Raw genomic sequence first — 21,821 nt, 5'->3', positions numbered from 1 at the left:
ACTGAGGTCAACCAAGAAAATCCCACAGAGTCCAGCACTGTTGAATGGGAGGCTCATTGAAGGGAAAGGACGAAGTGTAATAACATGATCCCAACTACAGGGAGCTACAGGAAAGCGGGGGACAAGGTAAGAGATGGCATTTGTGCTCAGCGTGGAGAGGGGGAGAAGGGGTGGGTGTGGATGGAAGAGAAGTCTCCGGCAGGTTCGCAGCTGACTCACCGATGCAGGGGAGCTAATGGGATGGGACACGATCGTGCACAAGCGTGTCTTTCCCTCCGCCACAGCGGAGGTGACTGAGTGCTGTACGGATGTGGCAGTTCTGATGCCCACAGAGCTCTTGAGCTTATATAAGGCAGAAAGATTACCTGTCCCAGAGAGCGCCAGTCCAAGCCAGCACTGCCGATGTAGACGTGCTGTTTGTCCACGATCCAGAAGGAGGACTGCAGCCGGCCCTTGTTGTAGGCGGTCATGTTCATGTAGGTCACCTCGGCTCCTAGGAGTTCAAGGACATCCCGTCAAGGCCCTGAGCTAGCAATCCGTCGCCGACCAGCCCCAATACTCATAGTTTGCACTGATCACAATTCAGGGGAGGCAAATAGTTACATTAGTTTGGTGCACAGAAGACCCTTGGGGAGTTATTTGTTCTAAGAAGAATACAAAAGGAAAAAAGAATAAGAAGCATTTTCCTGCAGGTAGGAGAGAGGGCTCGTCTTAGCGACAAGGGTCAGATCTGACTCACATCCGGATGAGAGATGAGTGGACCATGCTCTTTCTTTGTCTTTCAGAATAACTTTCATAGAGTTTTGTAATTAACAAAATTATCAGTCCTGTTTGGTGTTATGGTTCTCCTCCACCTGAAAATGACCACCTTAGACCTTCTGTGTATTTTCACCTTTTACTCTTTTATTTCATGTTTTCTCTTCATTATTTAATTTTGATGTGGTCTCATCCTCATCTTTCTTTACTGGATAGTTCTTAATTTAAGAAATAGTGACTCAAGTCTTAACATACAACCTAGAACCAGAAAGGTTTACTAGATCATTCAGACTATTATACAATTCTTTTAAAAAAGCCTTTTAAGAGCTGAATATAACCAACTGTTCTAAGTACTGTTGCAGACCACTCTGCCTGGTTTTAAGAATTGTATGTCGACCCCTTGTGCTAAGGGTGAAGGAAGACCTCTGGAATGCAAGCCACAGGAGACAAAGATTGTCTCTGGTAGCAAATGCTGCCTCAGGTTCCTCTCTCTGTCCCCCAAACTTGGTCAGAAGTCAATGACAGGTAAGACCCCTCACAGCGGGGGGCAACCTAAGCCAGATTCCATCACTTGGGAGGCCTTCATGGAAGGACTTGGGGGCTGCAACAAAGAGCAATGGACCCCCCCACCCAGCTTTGACAAAGCCCAAGTCCCCATGTTCTCTTCGAGAAGTGTTTCCTGGCTCTAATCCCCTTAAGCCTGAATACCTATTGGGGAGGGGTGCAACTCCTTGCCTTCCTAGAGTGTGTCCTGGGGGAAAATCTGGCATCACAAAGACTTCCTGATAAACCTGTGAAATCTGCTCTGCTAAGAGTGCTTTCATTTATATGTTAAGGGTTCGAGCAGGAAACCCTAAAACTGTCCCTGACAGACTCTGAAGCCCGCAGATTTCATTGAAATGTTATCTACTGTTTGATCCTTGTCACCTGTATTTCTATGTATTAGAAATACAGAGCCCAATAAAAGGCTATGGAGCAGGGGGCTTGGGGCCTTTTTCTCCTCGGAGAAATTGGCCGCTGCTGGCCTTTGTCTCCCCTGAGAAACTGGCCACCAGCCCATGGCCTTTTCCCAGCAGGGAAAATGGCCACCTCTCCCTCCTAAGCAGATCACGTCATGTCTCGGCCATATTCACTTTCATCTGTGGCACCCGGGGGGACTCTCAAGAGAAGTTGCCCTCACAAAGTACAATGTGTCCTAATTGTTTGTCAAGCCCCAGGGCTACATGCTTACTTCTGTCCTCTTTTCTCTTTAAATATTTTATTTTATTTTTTTATTTTTATATATTTTATTTATTTATCTTTAGAGGGGAAGGGGAGGAAAGAAATATCAATGTACGGTTGCCTCTCGTGAGTCCCCCGCTGGGAACCGGCCTGCAACCCAGGCATGTACCCTGACTGGGAATTGAACCGCGATCGTGTGGTTTGCAGGCCCACACTCAATCCACTGAGCTACACCAGCCAGGGCTCTCTTTAAATATTTTTAAACTTAAATTTATCGGGGTGACATTTTGATTATATAGGTTTCAAGTGTACAAGGCTATGGTCCATTGAATACGAAGCCATTTAAATATACATTTCTGCTAAAGGTCCATTTTTTAAAAAATTAGAGACCCACATGCAGCCATCTAATAAACCAAGCTTGCACGTTCTGTCCTACACATTCAACACTGATGAAGAGGATGCACGCAGGTGGCCCGCTTTACTGTCAGAATCTTCATGACCAGAGGAAGACATTGTACACCTAAGGATACACTGTGGGATACTGGGAAGAACTGATTTACACTAACCCGGGACTCGACTTAACCCGGGACTCCTGAGAAAATGTGAAGTGCGCCTCTGCACTCCTGCGGCAGGAGGACGCAAAGGGCCTATGGCATAGGGAGAGGACCGAGGGCCCGCCGGCGAGCATCGGTCAGATTTTCTCGTGGGGGGAGAGAGTTCTTTATTCTAGAAGCGAAGGGGCACGTCCCTCCGCCTCCAGCCGTCCTAGATGGTAACACGCCAAGAATAGGTACAGGCCCCCGGTAACTCCCACGGCCGAACGTCTCTGTGTGCTCCATGCCAAGGTATCTATGTCACAGTGACCCCCGTGGCATGTTTCATATTCCCATCTCATCCCCTAACAAACTCCTGGACATGGTAAAATAATCAGCTGAAATTATCTGATGGCACATCTGGAAAAGTGTTTTTCTGCCGATGGTTTGTATAATATAACTTTGTATGATATAAGAATGATCTATTTTTTATTTATTCTCCAGCTATCTCTAAAGACATATGCTTTTATCTTAATTTATACCGGGATAAATATGCATTTAGTAATATTCAACATGTCCCTCCGGTTATTACAAGCATATTATTCTATATTTTACTTAAAATAATTTCTTTGAAAATATCTTGGTTGGTTAGTGATATATATTATCCTCATTCTACTGTTTTTTTTAAATGGTTTATAAAGACATGGTTAAATCTAAAATCTAATGTTTCTGACTGTACAACATAACTACAAAGAGCCTTTAATTTAACGTTCCTCTTTTTTTAAATGCACCTCTTACCACAGTAGTAGTATTATCCGCACAACTAAATTTCAGTTTCCTTCCTAGTATTACACTAGAATTTTAATCGGCAAAGAGAGTCCCACCTATTTTTATATAAATATTAAATATTACAGGCTTATATAATCACAAAATATCTTTAAAAAAGAGCTTCATTCCAAATGAATACATTTTTCAATAGCTTTGAAAATGTATTTAGTTAAGTTTGCTTAGCCAGTTTTCATTTTCCTAGATTTCATTTTTTCACAGAAAAGAATCTTGTGCCGGCCTCTCTGTTTGCATCCTGGAGCCCAGGGCGCAGTGACCCCAGGATGCCAGGGGGGAGGCGCACATCCCAGCAACGGGGGCGCACCGGGGCCCCTGGCTGCCCAGGACTGGCGGCGGCGGGGGCCTGGTCCCTGCCGACGTTCCTGGTTCAGCCCGATCATCTGTTTGATTGGCTGACGTTTGATAGGACCATTAACAATTCAAACTAATGTTTTCAGGTGCTGAAAGGGAAAAATCAAAGTGTGGACCTGTCTCTATGATTGCTTTAGAAAACACGTCCATGATGTCTAGAAAGTCCTGATGAAATCTCCTAGAGAGCTAACTGGTGTGCTGCCCTGGTGGTGGGTAGTCAGGTCTCGGTGGGTTGCTAATCAAGATGAAGTGCTTCCCAGATAAGGTCAAGTTAAAGGAGTTCGTCATCACCAAGCCCTTATTACGTGAAATGTTAAAGGGGCTCATGTAAGGAAAAGAAGATCAAAAATATAAACAGTAGAATGACAACAAACTCACAACTCTCACCATTGAACCTAAAAACCAAAACTAAAACAAAAACTGAGCAAACAACTAAAACAGGAACAGAATCACAGAAATGGAGATCACGTGGAGGGTTATCAGTGGGGAGCAGGAGTGGGGAGAATGGGGAAAAGGTACCGGGAATAAGTAGCACAAGTGGTAGGTACAAAATAGACAGAGGGGAGGGTAAGAAGAGTATGGGAAATGGAGAAGGAAAAGAACTTATATGTGCGGCACATGGACATGAACTAAGTTGGGGAAACGCTTGTGGCAGGAGGGGACAGCGTGGAGGGGAATAACTGAAGGGGAAAAAACGGGACAACTGGAATAGCATACTCAATAAAATACACTTAAAAAAAAGATAAAGCATGTGTGGGCAATCCCCATGTTTTACATCCTTCTTGGGAAGTAAAACAGTACAAATCAGGGACTCCCAATCTCTGTGACGACTCCCTCGAGCCCTAACAGAGACGCTCTGTTGAAATTTAATGGAAAATGCTCCCGGTTTTAGGGACATGGTTTTTCTTTTCTAAGTTACCCTTACGGTATTAACCAGATAACATCATGCTTTGTTCTGTACATACGTGATTTCAGCGAAGAGACCACCGCCATTGAAATTTCATAGGGAAAAGGAACACGGTAACTAAAAAGTTATTTATGAATTAAAAGTTATTTTTTTAAAATGTGTAACATGACAGTGAATTGGAAATTCATGTTACAGCGTTGGAGAATCAAGTCACCCGTATATTCTGTGGAGCCCTCCTCTAGGAAGAATTGCCAGCGTCAAACTAGCGTATCATCTGTCCCAGGTCCCATTCAGTGGAATTAATCACTGTCTCACCTTTAGCTGTATGTTTTGCAGGAACACTAATATTTGCTTTCTAGGCTGATTTCCGGGTTGCTCCTCCTGCAGGATGCAGATGGGGATGACAGGGCATGCGCGCCGCTCCAAGCCACACCCACTTCCCTATAATGCAGCCCCAGGGACCGTCCTTCCATTTGTGCCCACTATGCTAGTTTTAGGATGTGATTGTGTTTATGGTTCTTCTTCTTTATCATCAACGTAAACATTCAAAGCTAACAAAAGACCAAAAAAATGGTAGTTACTTCATTATTTATCATTTCCACTGTGAAGCTCCAGAAATGCCGACCTCTCTAGATTAATATGAAAGCAGTGTGCGCAAATGGAGTGAATGGCAGAGATTCGGAAGATTAACATCGGGATGTTCACATACCCGTAGCCATAAGGAGACAACTCAGGGGGAAATGAGCAACTCAGAAGACATTCTACCTATGTAATCCAGAGGACTACAGGACTACATGTCTGTATTTACAGTTCTCGTTCCTTCCGTCTCTGTCAGGAGAGCAACAAACTCTTCAGAGGATATTTTTGTTAGCTAATGTTATATACAGTTTCGATGTTCACCATTTCTTCCTGCTCAACACCCTCTTCTTAGAGTGCAAGCTGCACCCACATGAGCAGAAGTGGACCATCTAGGTATAAAGTTAACCTATTTAGTCTCTATTTGGCCACAGCTGATGAACGAAATGTAGACACCTGACCTAAGCTAAACCGATAAAATTTCCCCTTTGGGGGACTGAAGTGCTGGGTCACAAGGTTTAAGTTAGTTAACAGAGGCTGTGCTGAAGAGTCGCGCCTGTGTGAACCCGGCTGCCCGCGGGCGGAGGGAAGGGTTAGAGGGCCTCCGAGAATCCTCCCCATTTGTGCCGGAGCTGTGACCTTCCCTGGAAAAGCCCAATTCAGCATCAGTCCCGGGGGAGAACAGACCCTTCGCGGCGAGAGGTGAGCACCTTTTGATTTTTAGCTGTTCCCTTGGGAGAATCGGCCCTTCTCCTGGAGGGACCGGTTAAGTAGTCAAAATCACACTAGGCCCTTGGCGCGTAGCCACTTCTGTCTAAAACATATTTAATCATAGCCCCCAAAGTGAGACTTTGGAATCCCACCCGAGGGAAGGACGCCCTCCTTGGAACTGTTCCCAGATGAACCCCGACCACGGCTGCCTCTTGGGATTCCCCAGTGTCTGTGTTGAGGTGACTTCCACTCTGGTGATGAAAACTCTTGATTCTTGCTTTTCTTTTTGCTCTCCCTTAATGGAGTGCTTAACTCTTCACCTTGGACTTGGGATCTTTATTGTCTGCAAATCCGAACTTCCAAATTAAGTGGCCACGATCTCATACATGCCCCTTAATGGCACAAGGAGAAGGCAAGCTTGAGAGAAAGAGCAAGAGCAAGAGCAAGCGAGGGAGAGAACCAGGTGTATGAAGAGACAGAAGACATTGTCCTCCCAAGAGAGTGGACGGAGAATGAGGCAGTGGTGCGGTAGGGTCCATGGCTGTCCATTCCCTTAGACCAATTCACCTGGGACCTTGACCTCCTCTAGGAGGAGGTTATCTTTACAGTAACTTTACAAAGGTATCTTTACAACAACTTTCTTGTTATTTAAGCTGCTTTCAGAGGGGTTTCTTCACTGTCACTTTTATGGTACTAATCAGATAATTTTGTGCTTTATTTTGTGCACACATAATTTTAGAAGTCCCACTATCTTTATATATACATGTATTTTCAATATTTGACTGAAAATACTCAGTTCTAGCCTGAAAAGCTCATGCGATTTTTAGCAAGGTGCACAAATTGCACGATTGAATGTTTCAAAATTTGAAGACCTAAAATAAACATCCTGTCAAAACATTCATTATAATGACACAAAGAGAAACACACCAGAACCTTGTGGTTAAAGAGCGAAAAATAAAGTCCCACCATCCCTGTGAACCATCACGATGAAAATCAAACAAATCCCACCCCCAAGTTTATTTCTAGAAGGCTACCTGTCGAAAGCATATTATCAGCAGCTTTAATATATTTTATGATCTAACATTTATAGATTTAAGAGAATATATGTAAATTACAAGCACATTAGGAAGCACCATCTACACACAGATATCTGTGAACCTTTGACCTTACCAAAAACCAGAACCTTCGCCATCTTATTAAAGTGGTGCTTCCCAATCTGCCGGCTCTGCCCCGTCGCCCCAGGGGACATGGGGTCATATATGGGGACGTTTTTGTTTGACCGGAGTCCTATTCACATCCAGTGGGCAGAGTTCAAGGACGCTGCTAATACAACAAATGGCCCCCGTGACAAAGGCTAAGCCCGCCCGCACACTGACAGCCCCAAGAGCTTGAAATTCTGCGTTCAAGTTGCTCGCGGGGCTCGGCTTGACCCCACACCCCCACCACTTTGCTCTGAATCAACCATTGTCTTGTTTTTAAATATTTTATCACAGGCGCATGTGTTCCTAAGAACATGATAAAAAAGAGTTTATCACCAGCCTTTAAACAGAGTATTAATGAGCCTCTGGTATGTGCAAAAATGCAGCAGCATCAATAATTATAGATTTCTGGAAAGGCTTTCAGATCTTTCCTGACAGCAAAGTTCACAGACGGAATCTGTCTCATCCATCAAAGGCTTCCTCTTCTGAATCTATCGATTGGTGTAAGCTATGAAAAAGGTCGTAGTTAGCCTGTTCTCAGAGCTTTAATAAAACCAGTACAGTTTCGTCACCTTAATTAGCAACATTTTTGGAATCCATTGGCTTGAAGGTGAAAGGGAACGGCAGAGGGTGAAAATCAGTTGTCATGACACAGCTCTGCTTTCAAACTGTCCGGTGAGTGGTATTGAGAAAAACTTAGAGGTAATAAATGACAAGTTCCAGTTGTGGGAGGAAAAATGAATCTTAGGGCACATGTCAGTTTTAGTTTTAACATATCTATTCACACATTGTCAAAACTGTTGCAAATTTTTCACAGGTGGCCTTTGATACTCTGCTTTCAGTTTCTGGGTTTAGATTCACAAGTGCAGTTGTGAGTTGTTGTCTCCTGTCTCCCACACATTTTTATTAGAATTAGAATATTCTGCTTCTTAGGAAACGCCATGCTTTGGTTATTGCCTCGGAATCCAGCAGTTCAGCTTTCTACAGGAATGATTGATTTAAGAAACCACTGGGCTTAAAAAAGAAAACTCCAAAATTTGCATAGGTTATACTTTGTCAGTTACACATAAAAAGAAAAAATGACACACTCAAAACACGGAAGCAAACACATGACCTACAGCGGCTCATCAGTTGCACTAAAATGTAGGGTCTGGGAGGCTGGCAGCCAGAGCACATGCTATGACTTCCTGTCTCCTGCCCGTCCCTGCTGAGGTGCCACCGCTGTTCCTACAGCCACCAAGGTGGGGAGTGCGAAATGAGCAGCACTCTGGAGGCTTTGGCTTTGCTTCCAGGGCTCAGGGGAAGGAGGTGACCTGTCAGTCCCAGTGCTGTGGCAGGAACATGGAGGACGGGGACCCAGTACTTTGGACGAGTTTGCTTTCTTCTCAAAACCCACACTACTCTGTTTACCCTGAGTTCCCCCACCCCAGCCTATCTTTCTCTCCGTGAATAACTAACCAGGGGTGTCCAATCCACGGCCCGTGGGCCACATGAAGCCCAAGATGGCTACGAATGCAGCCCCACACAAAATCCTAAGTTTACTTAAAACATGATGAGATTTTTTTGTGATTATGTGTCGCAATGTATTTAATGTGTGGCCCAAGGCAACTTCTTCTCCCAGTGTGGCCCAGAGGCACCATGAGGTTGGACGCCCCTGGATGATAGAACGTTATAGTTGGACACTCCAGAAAAGCCCCGAGTTCTTCGTGTTTCAGTATTTCCTCCCTTGTCAACTGATGAGTCCGAAATCACTAAGAAATAGTTGATAAAAAAGTGAAACCAAGGATTATTTAGAAGTTAGAGGTTTGGAGTAAAAGAGAAAACACTAAGTAAGAATCAAAAAAAAAAAAATGCAACAGTTTAAGAAAACAAGGCGCCATTTATCCCATGATCTACGCCCCGAAAGGAAATCAGTGGAGTTTCTAGCACAAATTCCGTGCAGATGCGATAGGTCCCTGAAGGGTCCAGCCACACAAAGGAAATAAGCTAAAAAAAATTCTCTAATTTATATGGGGGAGCTAGGGTTATAGAAAGCTGAAACTCTGGTTCCATTCCAAGCAGATGTCACAACAGAGGGAAACTGGGCACTCCGACAGGCCTCGGCAACACGCCTTACACAGAACGCCCAGCTCCTCTGTTGTTTTGGAACCAAGATTTTCAACACTTACTCTTCTTCTCCGAGAAAAACATCACAATGTTGTCATCCATTCCAAATGCGATAGTAATTAATTTTGTTATATCTCAAATTATCACAGAAATCGGAGAGTTTCTTTTCACTGTTTTCTACAGCCAACCCTGTCTTCAACTAAGTCTCCCGAGTTCCCGTGAGTCCACCTGCTGGGCATGCCGGTGTCTGGGTTGATTTCTGTTTTACACCAGAATCGAGGGACCTTATAAAACAGGTAAGTACAGACATTTTCTGTGGTCGGCAGGGGAAAGAAGGCATCGGGTGCAGGTTATCAGTTCGTTGCCTCACTTTCACAGTCAATCTCAAATGCCCGCCCTGTGACTGTGGAGGGAGCCCCTGTAAGCCCTTCTCCTGCCCGGTGGGCGGAGCGGCTGGAGCCACAGGGCAGGAGGCAGGGGTCCGACTGCTGTTTCCAGCTGCTGCGTGGCTGTGGGAACAGGTGCTTGGCCCCAGCTACACACCTAGGACACGAGGTCCCTGGGCGACCTTGCTGCCCTGCTTAGCCACGTGATGACTGTCCCATGGCGCCCTCTCTATGCGGACTCAATGCCCCAGAATGCCTGCCTATGCGGCAGGCCTGCTGCAGAATCTGTTAAGGCCAAGCATTTTATTTTCTAACCACCATCAGAATGACCTGAGGCAGCTGACCCAGTCTTTGAAGACTTTGCCCTCACTTACGGGGCCAGGGAAATGGCTGTAACACTCATGACGACTCTGGTTATCATCACAATTTTACATAAGACCAAGTACAAAGCGTGGAGCAGAACCACAATCTCACAACAGGCGACTGAAGCTGCCTGAGCCAGCAGCAAGAGCTGCTGAAATGGAGGGTCTTTTCTGGTGAGAAAATCACATCTACCCCTCACTAATTTGTCACCTTGAACAAGTCACGTCACTTCTCAGAGCCACATCTGTAAGATGTTAATGATAATAGTTTTCTTAAAGCTGTGGAGAAAGACAGCAGAGATAATAACTGGCACTTAATACTCCATAAATACTCATCATCATTACTTCTAGTGTCCGAGTTGGGGGATTATTAACAACCGCCAACATCTTTAGGGTTTTCCCAGTTGGCTGTCAAGCTTTGATCTTACACTGCACGTGGCAAGTGGCCAGAACTCTCGTGTCCTTAGACATGTTCCCACTACCCTAACTCCCAGACCCCTCCACTGGCCACCACCTACTGGCAGCACTCTCCGGACAAACCTTGGAATACCCGCTGCCTTCCCCCTGCATTGAGGCAGCCCCCACACTCCTCCTCGCCACCACCTCCTGCTTATCACTCTACTGCTGGGTTCAATTCCCATCCCCACTGTTCCCCCAGATATTTTTCCCCAAACATTGGTAATGATTGCTAGTATTTAGCTGCTTCAACAGCTGAGCTTGAAAGCCACATTCTGAGCAGTTAATGACCTGAGGATAATTTAAAAGTAAATGTAATGACCTTGGGATTGAATTGGTGTTTTGATATATAATTTAGATGGCCTCTTTTTAGTTTAGGTAAGGGGGGCTGGTGGGTGTTTTCTCTTCCCTAATAGACACAGCTATTCAGAGGCTGAAGATAAGTATATAGTGAATGTTGGGGAGTTTTAGGTTCAAAGGCAGAGAGAACGGAACATCTCTGGCTTAAGGAGAGCAAGAAAGTGTTCCCCAAATAAATGAAGGAATTTCCACAGTGAAGGTGAAGGTCATTGGGCAGAAAGGACTAGCTGATGAAACAGAAGGAGGTGGAAGAGAATTTGGGAAGAAGAATAAGAATCATCTGTGGCAAAGAAAGAACATTGAGGAAAAATCTTTAATTTTCCTTTCTCATTCTATCAATAGATGTTGACTTTCTGGAGTGGCTCACTGCGTGTGTTAAGTTCGATCTCAGCTCCATCAAAGACGCAAGGATCAGAGCTGGGAAGGGGACTTGTTATAATTTTAAAAAGTATAATTGCAACACGGTAAGTGCCAGACTGAAGACAAAATCAGGCAGGTATGATTAGCACTATTTTATATTTTATATATATTTTAATATATATTTTAATACTGAATTAGACACAACAGAAGATCCACTGAATTTGCAGTCGATTTCACTAGAGAGGGGAAGAAAGAGAATGCCCGAGGGCACTGTTCTAGACCAAGGCAGGAATTAGACGGTAGCCTCACAAAATGTAAATTTTACCAAACTTCACACAAAGGTTTGGGTTTTCTTCTGACGCTGCTGGGCAGACACGCCAATAGCAGTTGCCTGAGATCAGGAAAGCAGCCCAAGAAACGCAGAAATCTGAGGTCACGTTTTGAAAAATATTACATTTTAAACCCCGCTGACTACCTCTTTAGAGTCCCCAAAGTCATAAGATCTTAAAGAGTCCCTGGACTTCTATTCCAAACACCTAAAAATGAAAGGCAAAATACCAGGACACAATGTTCTTTTCTTGTACCAACTGTCATCTCTAACTGACAAAACGATCCTTTTCAAGTCTTATTGGAGAGAAGCTCACAGGTAACTTCCTGGACTTGACAGCCTGGTTATTTGGGTGTGCTGAGATGACAAACGCGGTGACAGACTAAAAGCTGTCACTGTGTCGCCTATGGTGAGTAAACTGTGGAATTAAGCTCTGTGGGACAAAGAATCCCAAGCGGGGCCCCGCTGTCCCAAGGGTGCGCTTGGGTACAAGTACGCTCAGGGGCTTTAGGGGCCGGCCTCTCCAGCTCCTGCTGGCCCACTCACTCATTCACACACCTATTCACACATGCCCCTAAATTACTTATTTCCTATGATGTATCTCTAGGCCCTCTGCAAATATTAGGAATATCAGGGAGGGCCTTGCAAAAGAAATCAGTTGCTGTGTAAACATCACACACACACACACACACACAAACACCCATTATACCCTGTTAAATATTTATCATCCCTCTGTCTGTCCATCTTCTACCTATTCTCTTTTTCTCTAGCCATATATACATATTATTATTTTTTAAGATCTTATTTATCTTTAGAGGGGAAGGGAAGGAGAGAGGGAGAGAAATATCAATGTATGGTTGCCTCTCGTGAGTCCCCTGCTGGGAACTGGCCTGCAACCCAGGCATGTGCCCTGACTGGGAATCGAACTGTGATTGTCTGGTTCGCAGGCCCGTGCTCAATCCACTGAGCCACACAGCCAGGGCCATATATACATATTATAAGCAAGAAAACAAAAACCCAGAGGGATAAGTTGCCCAAAACCAAGTAAATCTGAACCTGACAGGTAAAGCATTGTATCTGTTTGTTGTTTGAATGTGTACTTCTTCACATGTGACTGCAGTTGAGAGTTGAGACTCTTGCTTTATATGTGCTTTACATTGATATAATTATTTTTTCCTGGGAGTTTTCTCTCCACGTCCTGATCTCATTTTTTAAAAAAGTTAATTGTTCCTTTTTTGTGGTGAGTAGGAAAAGGTCTTTGTATGTTAAGAACAGGAGTCTTTCATACATCGCATACTTTTTAAATTCAAGGAAAAGGTGCCTTTGAAACATCAGAAGAATATTTTTAAGCTGTGAGTGAAGGTAGCTATATTTTATAATTTCTAAAGTTATTATAAGAACAAATGAATAGGTTTTCATGTTAGAACTATAATATACATGTCGCACAGAGCCTTCCTTTATATTTATTCCATTCATCCCAAGACTGTTTCAGGTATATTTTTCATGTCAGTGTGACATTCTTAATGCACAGAGAACGTGATAACTGCCCCTGCCTGTGACATTCTTATTTGTCACTGCTGGGCACCAACCCTGCCACCCTCTCCCCCGACTTCTACTCTGTACAAGGGGCCTCTGTTTTGACCTATGAATTCCACACGGCTGTTTCTTACACCATCCCCCGGATACTCACAGAAGGACACCAGTGGTCCGCGACTCCACCGCACTGTTAATCACTTCCTCACCAGATCCTGCAACCTTGTTCCTTCCATCTATGATTATTCTAATAATAATAGTCATTCATCAAGAGCTGAATACATGTCAGGACCAGTGCTGAGGGCTTTACATGAATTATCCTCTAAGTCCTACAACTCCTCCATGAGAGAGCTCTCTGTTTTCCTGTACTTCCCATGTCGGTTTATTAGGTGGTTTTCAAGGCATTCCTCTATTTCATCTGTTTTCAAATGGACTGGGACACAGTTGCTCGTAACGTCCTCTTATGACGCCTCTGACATCTGTAATACCTGCAGGATGGTCTTTTCATTTCCGATGCTGCTAGGTTTTGTTTTTTCCCTTTTTCTCTTGACCACTTTCCTCAGTCATTTATGAAATTACGAATCTTCTCAAAAGCCAACTTTTGGTTTTGTCGAGTTTCTCTATGTTGTGTTTGTTTTTCATTTCATGAAGTTTCATAGGTTGTCCTTTTTACTTGCTTGGGGTTAAAAATCTTTAACGCACCATGAAAAGCTTTACTCCTATTCATATGGTGTGAAAACTGCACACAAAAAAAACCCCTTCAGATATATTACCTTTTTTAAAACAAAGCAATTGAATTTTATCACAGACAGAAAGGGCATTTGTTCACATGCCATAAACCTTCTGGAACAACCATCTTGAAGAAACATGATTTCAGTGGCCCAAGCCCTACAAGGAAATTTCTTTTTCAAATGGAGGCTTAAGTGATTGCTTTTCAGCTTTTCCAAAACATGCACTCAAGACTCTAATTTTCCTTCTATGCACTACTTCATCTGCATTTTACATATTTTGATATATTATTGTAATAGAATTTTTAAGGTTCCTTATCTTCACTGTAATTTTTTGTTGACCCATCATTACTTGGAATAAGTCATAACATGCTTCTTCCCAGCCATGGAGACCTTCTAGTTATTTTTTGTTACTCATATCTAGCTTAATTTCACTGTAGCCAAAGAACACAGTCCATAGGAATCAATGCTCTGAGATGTGTTAAAAGATTTACTCTGTGACTCAGCATATAGTCTCTTTAGACAAAAATCCCATTCCGATCCACTTGAAAAGAATGCATACTCTGCATTTATAAGTTGTTGTGCTCTACGTATGTTACGTAGGTCAGGTTTATTAACTGTTCAAATTGCCCTGTCTGTATTCATTTTCCTTATACGGTTGTACAATCCGTTACTTACAGGTTGTGTTCAGATCTCCATGATTACAATCTTATCTTCTTTTCCTTGTGCCGGTTTTCAGATCCTATCATTTGGGGATGTTTTGGGGTCTACATAAAAATTAGCATAGTTATATCTTCCCATCATATTGACTTCTTGAGCATTATGAAATGGCCATCTTTATCTGTGATAATTCTTCTTGTAGGAAAAGTCTGTTTTGTAATTAGTAGAGTCTTATTAAGTTTCCTTTGGTTAATATTCCATGTAAGATATTTTCCATTCCTTTTGCTGTCATACTCTCTGTCTTAATATGCAAAGTGGGTGTCTTGTAAGCTATATATATAGATATATATATAATTATATATAGAAATAATTTATATACATAAATAATGTATCCCGATGAGTTTTTTTAGTAGGAGAATTTAGACAATTTACATTTAGTATAATCATTAACCCATTTGGATTTAAAATATCATCTCGCAATTAATTTTCAATTTATCCAACCTGCTCTGTTAGTGACCTAAGTAAACTGTTTCCTTGATACCCTGGAGATCACCTTAGATTGGTAGTTTTGCAACATCCTGAACCATGCAAAGACCCTGCATGTTTTAATTCCATTCTCTCCCTCTTACTTTTTGTGCTATTAATTCTACATGTACTTTAATTCCTGGAAGACGTTACTATTATTTTGTATGGCTGACATCCACTTCTACTTGCCCACATATTTATCCTTTCTGATGTTTTCATTCCTTCCTCTCCCTTTGCTGACATCTAGAATAATTTTCCTTTTAACTAAAAAATTGACCCTATTTTTTAAAAAGTCTTCTGCAAAAAAATTCTCTGAATTTCCGCTTGTTAAGACACCTCTACTCTGCCTTTGGTTTTGAAGGTCACGGTTGCTGGGTATAGAATTTGAGGGCAGGAGTTCTTCCCTTCCAGCACCTCCAGGTGTCTCTGCGGTGCTTTCAGGTCCCGGAAGTTCTGTTGGAAAGACGCCTACCAGTTTCTCTGTTTTCTCTCTGTTTTCTTCACCGAGTGTTTTGAAAAGCTTTTTCTCTTCGTGTTTGGTTTCCATCAGTTTCTCCATAACATGGTTAGGTATGTTTACCTTTGTACTTCTCTTTCTTGGTATTTGTAGAATGCCTTGGTGTCTTTTGTTAGTTTTGAAAGTTATGGGTAGTATCTCTTCAAATATTCATCTCATTCCCCCTTTCCGCTGCTCCTTGCATGCCCACGATCCTGGTGGTAGACGCCTTAACCATATTCCATATCTTTCTTTTGCTCTTTTCTGTATTTTTCATCTTTTTTCCCCTCTGTGATACACCTCTGTGGATATGTCCTACTGGCTGACCACTCCCTAACCTTCTCTTCTGTTGTGACTAATTTCCAGTAACCCTTACTATGAAATTTTAAACTGTGGCCTTCAGGTGTCTCAGTCCCAGGTCTTCTCTTTGATTTCTTAAGACTTTCGTTCTCTGGTGAAATTCTCCGTTCCATCAATCTGTTCCCCTAAACACACTAAGTACAGTGACATCACAGTCCCCCTCCAGTACCTGGATCTCTGTCGATTTGCTTCTTATGTCCACTCTTTCTGCTTGGCTCTCAGTTGTTGCTATGCCTGTACATGTGTGGTAATTTCTGATTGAATAATAGACTTTGTTTTTAAAAAAATCCCTATTTTTATCTCCTTAGTCCAGTGACACTTAGGCAAAGGGCAAGATTCTGCTTTCTGTTTGACCTCTCTTCCCTGGATATATTATGGACAAATGCCTCACAAGAAAAGTTGGTAGTGAATATAGGGCTCGTCCCAATGAATTTTCCTTCTCTCAGATCTCGGCCCCACAGGACCTGATGGCCTAATTGCTCCTGATACATTCAAACAGCTCTCTTTCGTGTGACTGTATTTTCTCCACAGGAGGATTAGTCTGAAACAAGCTATTCTATCAAAGTTCTCCGTGATTCTAATGTCACTAATTCACTTGCAGTCCCCTTACTGGGAGGCTGTTTTATGTCTTTCATTTCCAGTGCCTCGGGGCTAGAAGTAGAGTAAGAGTTCTCTCTAATCTCTTTTGTCACTTCCAAACTATGTTTCCTTCATCTTTCAACATCCCAAGCTATATTAAAATTCACGCCTTCTGGCTGTATTCCCCATTACTACCCTTTGCTCGACCTTCTGGTTCTCTATCATTCAAGACTCTAGTTAATTGATTTCTCTATTGCTCACCATGACCACTGTAGGGTCGTCATGGATAAAATCAACCACATGGGTAACTCAACACGCTAGCTCCTTAGCTACTTTGCCTTTACACCTTAACGGATCATTTTCTCTTTAGCAGTCTGTTCCCATAGCATCCTGGACTTTGTTATTACCAGTAAATATACATTTAAACTGTTGATTTTAAGGCTCACAGTTTCTTTTTTTTTATATTTTATTCTTTATTTTTAGAGGGAGGGGAAGGGAGGGAGAAAGAGAGGAAGAGAAATATCAATGTGTGGTTGCCTCTCATGCCTCCCCTACTGGGGACCTGGCCCCACAACCCAGGCACATGCCCTGACAGGGAATCGAACCAGTGATCCCTTGGTTTGCAGGCTGACGCTCCATCCACTGAACCACACCAGCCAGGGCGGAGGCTCACAGTTTCCGACCTCTGCTTTCTCTCCTCCCAGCTCGCTTGCATCAGGGTCTCACTGGGACCTTGCTAAGGTTTGCAAATCGCTGACCTGACCACTTCCTCAATGTCACACAACCGCTGCAGCTCCTTCCCGCCTGATCGAGTTCACATTCCACGGCCAGTGCTCTGTAACATTTTCCTAGGAAAATGTTAAACTCTGGCGAGGTCAACCTTTCACTTTCCTTACACTTTCAGAGTAGCTAAAGGCTGCTGGAGAAAAACCTCATGGTCATGGTGCTGCCCTTCAGTTTAAAATTGTGGCCACAAGCCTCTCATGGGCATTCAACAGGGGGAGACAATCCTTCCCGTTTCCCTACTAAGTTTGATTTCTCTCTCCCACTCCTGCCACCCCTCCACTGCTTGGCTTCTCTTCAGAGCAAGATGCCTGCGATGAGTTATCCATACTTGTCTCTAATTGTTCGGCGAACCAATCATTTTTCAATCCCCGTCAACCTGGCTGGTGGGGCCCTTGTTAAATGCACCGAAGAACACCACGCTGCCAAATACAACGGCCCCTCCTCCACTCTCAGCTAACTTCGCTTCTGGGAAAGTGAGACACACCTTTCTCTCCTTCTGCCTCACTGTTCCTCCTCTCAGTCTCTCTCGCCGTTTCCTCCATTTATATGAAGCCTTTAAATGTTGGAGAGCCCCTGGGAATGGTCCTGGGCCTCTTTCTACAGCTTTCCTCGCTCCTGTGAGCATCTCACTCAGCTCAGGGGCTGTAAATCCCATCTCTGTACTGACAGTTCCCCAGATCGTAGCTGAGGACTTGACTCTTCTTTGAGCTTGACTCATAGGCGGGGGTCAGACCTAGATTAATCTCTCTATATGTATCATTCATAAGCACAAATCAGAGTTTCCTATGCTCAAAATAGAGCTCTTCATTTCCCCCAGATGCCAGCCCATTTATCCTATGACCTTTCTTGTCTCAATCAATGATAGCATCTTCTAATCAATCAATTGCTCAGACTAAAACCCTGGGGTAATTCTTGATGACTGCCAGTTCTCTCTCTAAAATATACTTATATTTTCCACCTTCACTTTCCCAAGTCACCTTTATCTCTTGCCTGGGGGTAACTCAACAGCCCACTAACTGGTTTCCCAGCCTCAATTCCCCTCCAATCCATTCTCCACACAATAACCAAAAAAGTCTTTTGAAAGTCCAAATCAGATCAAGATATTTCCATCAGTGCCTCGTCAGTGGTATATTGTAACGACACAATAAATATTTGTTAAAAGACAGAATGAATGACTAGATGGATGATTGAAAATGATAATGGAGACCTGCCCATGATTCAGAGCTTGAATTGCAACCTGTGTCTCTTACTTCATCGTGACAGACACCCTTACCTAGGACCAGGCGACATGTCGGCCCTTGCTCTTCAGCATCTGTTGCTGAGAACAAGCAACCATGCTTTGCCAAATTTCAAAACAGATTTTATAAAATAGCTATATTTTGTGCATAGTGGTACCACAATCAAATTTCTACATTTTTTTCCATTTCATTTCATTTTGAAGGCAAAAGAGCTAAACTGAAGAGGGTGAATGTTTTCACAATTTTCTATGTTTTCTGCTGAATGTATAATTTACAAAGATCCAATAATATTGACCAAAGTCACATGCATGGGGCACTGTGCCAAGAATTAGCATAACAGACATCTTTTGTCCCCCACTAACCATGGGGCCTTGGTTTGGCACATAACTTTACCTTTTTATGACTCAGTTAATCTGGAAAATGGAAATAATAACAGCATTTACCTCTTAGAAATGATAGAAGGTTAAAAGTAAATACAGGTAAAGTATATACAAAAACACCTAGTAGTGGCAACTATTATTAACTACAATTATATTGCACATGTACATCGATTATCTTTCTTTCGTAGGGAATGTTTTGATTAAAAAAGAGACTTTTAGTGAACTTTATTATTACCCTTAAACTGGAGGTTTTCTAGCGAGTCAGGGCTGAATGTGCATAATCACCCTTTGGTGATTATAGGCAGAGTCTCAGCCTCACCTCTCTCTTTCACCACTTGAAAAGCTTGCACCTGGCAAGGGGTCAACATACATGTGGTCTGTAAAAAAAATGGCTTCTCGGGCAATTTTATCTCAGTGATTAGACAGACTCCTAACACAGTGAAAACGAGAAAAGGAGGCATCTGGGGGTGCCAGACAGACAGCTTGCTGAGCCACGGCGGTGGCTCGGCACACACTGAACACATATGCCCGGTGCCTGCTGGGGACTTACACAGCCGTAAGGACTGGGCTGGAGCGGGGAGCAGGCGCAGGTGGGAAAAGGTAGTTTAAGGAGAGTCTGTAACCAAAGCGGTTAGAAAACAAGGGGCTTAGAGTCTGTAGGACTTCTATCTGGAATCTGGAAATGAATGACATTCGCAGTTTCTCCTGAAGTGCCAATAAAACGAGGTGGCTTTGACTTGCCTCCATGGAGACAGAGGGAACATACCCACTGGGAGCCAAACCAGAGGACAAAGAAATGCAGGATTCAGGAAGAGGTATATCATCACAGGAGCCTACTCTTGGTCCTGGAGAGCCAAATTCCCATCTGGTCTGAAGATTCGAGTCAGTAAATACATATCGAGCCCTGGTGGTTGTGCGTTCGCAGCAGGAATTCAATCCAGTGCAGCCAACCAGGTAGGTGCCTTCTAGTTCAGGGTGTTGTGGGACGGAGAGGAGAGGCGTGGCGTCCTGGGAACTCCTGTCAAGTCAGCTCTTGTCTGTTCCTGGCCCTCTGCAGACGGCGGTCTCTCTGTGCCCACAAAATCAGAAATCAGGGGCACGTAGGGCTTCTTTCTTCGCTTGAAGCCACATAAATGATTTTAGCCTATCTCCCCACTATTCTGTTAATGACTCAATAGAGCTTTTGCTTTTTCATCTGAAACACCACGATATCACACATCTTCGCATCCCAGCTACTTCTTGGGTGGTGTCTGTGAACAGTGACTGATATTTCCATTTCCTGGGTTTAACGTGGTGGAGGAAGCACGGAGCAGCTCTTCCGTGTTCCTCAAAGCTCCCAAACTTTCCAGACTATTTTCCAAGTCTCGCAACGCATAGAGAACGGATGTGGTCTCCACGGAGGGTGAGATACATGCGTATCTGACCTGCAATGGAGTGTCAGCTGACGGCTGGGTACGGAAGGACTCGGGAGAGGAAATGCCCACCAAAGCCCTTACGCTGGACAGTGTGGGAAATCAGGGGCTGTGCCCCTAGCCTGTAGTTTAATGTGATGGTGGAGTCTTCGGCGGCACTAAAGCTGTCCCCGAAGGACTCACAATGTGGCAGAGGTGGTCCCTGATCATGGGCACAGGGGACAGGCATGGAGACAACGGGGAGGCAAAACAAAGTTAGCATCCGGTGAAGCTATGGAGTATGTGATGTGGATTAGACACTGATAGGAATTCATACGTGGGAAAAACTCACTGTGGACTTAAGCTAAGAACAGATGCACCCAACCAAGGGTCAGCTTTGAATGAGTGCAGCTTCACATAAGTCTCCTACAGAATTGTGGGTGTAGAGACCACTGAGGGGGGTGAGCACACCCGGGGCGTGATTCCCGCCTGCTACTAGGGAGGGAGGTGTTGGAAGGGACTGTCATCTCTTTTTGGAGAATGGGCTCCTGCATACTCAGCATAGTTCACCATTTTTGTCAGATTTCAAAGGTCAAGACCCCAGGTTCTCAATGAGGCCTTCGAAGGTGGTCCCCCACTATCTGCTGAATTCACAGAAACTTCTTAGCCAGGAGCAGTACCTGACCAAAACATCTTTCCTCTGGTGTGGGCTCAGTAACAACCCATGAGAATATAAACTTAGAGCTGAATTTCCAAATCAGAATGAGATGACTACCAAACTCAGAAATTCAAATGGGATTTCAGAACTTTAATTAAACTTCCAAATGTTATTGAGTTATTTTACAAACATAAGGTAATCATGTAAAATTACTCAGCTTATGAATGTTTTATCATTATTGATTGTACTAGAAGGCTCAAAAATGGTTCCAAGTAAATTTCCACGTTTAAAAAAATATGTTTATAAATTTCAGAGATAGAGGAAGGGAGAGACAGGGAAACGTCAGTTGGTTGCCTCCCACATGCACCCCAGCTGGGGGTCAACCCTGCAGCCTCGGTGTGTGTCCTGGCCGGGAATTGAACCCCCAAACTTTGGTGTACGGGATGACACTCCGACCAACTGAGCCACTCAGCCAGGGCTCCATGTGGTTGTTTTTTAATAGCACACAGGACACTCCTGTTTTTCAAACTTGAACCACTGTAACATAGACTTGTGGCAATTAAGAAAAAAATAAGAAGCCTTATGGAGAAGGTTAATTTCAAAAATAAGCATAATTTGCCTTTGGCGATAAATGAAAGCAGAGGAAAGGTGAATCAGAAACTCTCTCAGTAATATCTTCCCGAACTGAGTACGAACAGTCTTGACTTAGGCATCGTTATAGAAAATTCGCCTAAGGGGTCCAGAGTGGGGTATGGACTTGTCAGTTCGCAGGTTGGCAGATTGGTGGTTGCCTTTCATCCGCTTTGCTTTGTGAGTAATTCAATTTACTCCCCAGCCCTTCGTTGAGTGGACCGGGTTCCCTGGGGGAAAGCAGGAGCCTGGCTTCGCGGGGAAGCGCAGACCTGTCCTCAAGCTGGTCAGGATGAGGGACCAACTCCTGCCTCAGCACCCTCCGACTCAGAACCCCGGGGAGGGTTCAGCCCCCACTGCTAGCTCGAACTCATCCAGGATTTGTAAGAGTTAGCATCT

At 43.7% G+C, this 21,821-nt stretch overlaps 1 protein-coding gene across 2 annotated transcripts in view; it reads right to left on the bottom strand.

Moving 5' to 3' along the window:
* The window catches only part of PLD5 (phospholipase D family member 5), a 234,341-nt gene that overhangs the window by 50,020 nt on the left and 162,500 nt on the right, over nt 1–21,821 (bottom strand). For both annotated transcript variants that reach the window (XM_037057462.1, XM_037057471.1), the window contains exon 5: nt 366–493. In XM_037057462.1, the coding sequence (XP_036913357.1) occupies nt 366–493 (128 nt within the window). The remainder of the gene's footprint in view (nt 1–365; nt 494–21,821) is intronic.

Source organism: Sturnira hondurensis, unplaced genomic scaffold (assembly GCF_014824575.4).
Source record: "Sturnira hondurensis isolate 20B ecotype Veracruz unplaced genomic scaffold, ASM1482457v3 Scaffold0000942, whole genome shotgun sequence".
Taxonomy (NCBI): domain Eukaryota; kingdom Metazoa; phylum Chordata; class Mammalia; order Chiroptera; family Phyllostomidae; genus Sturnira; species Sturnira hondurensis.
Note: the sequence above shows the minus strand (reverse complement) of the source record. Positions and strands in the feature narration are given on the sequence as shown.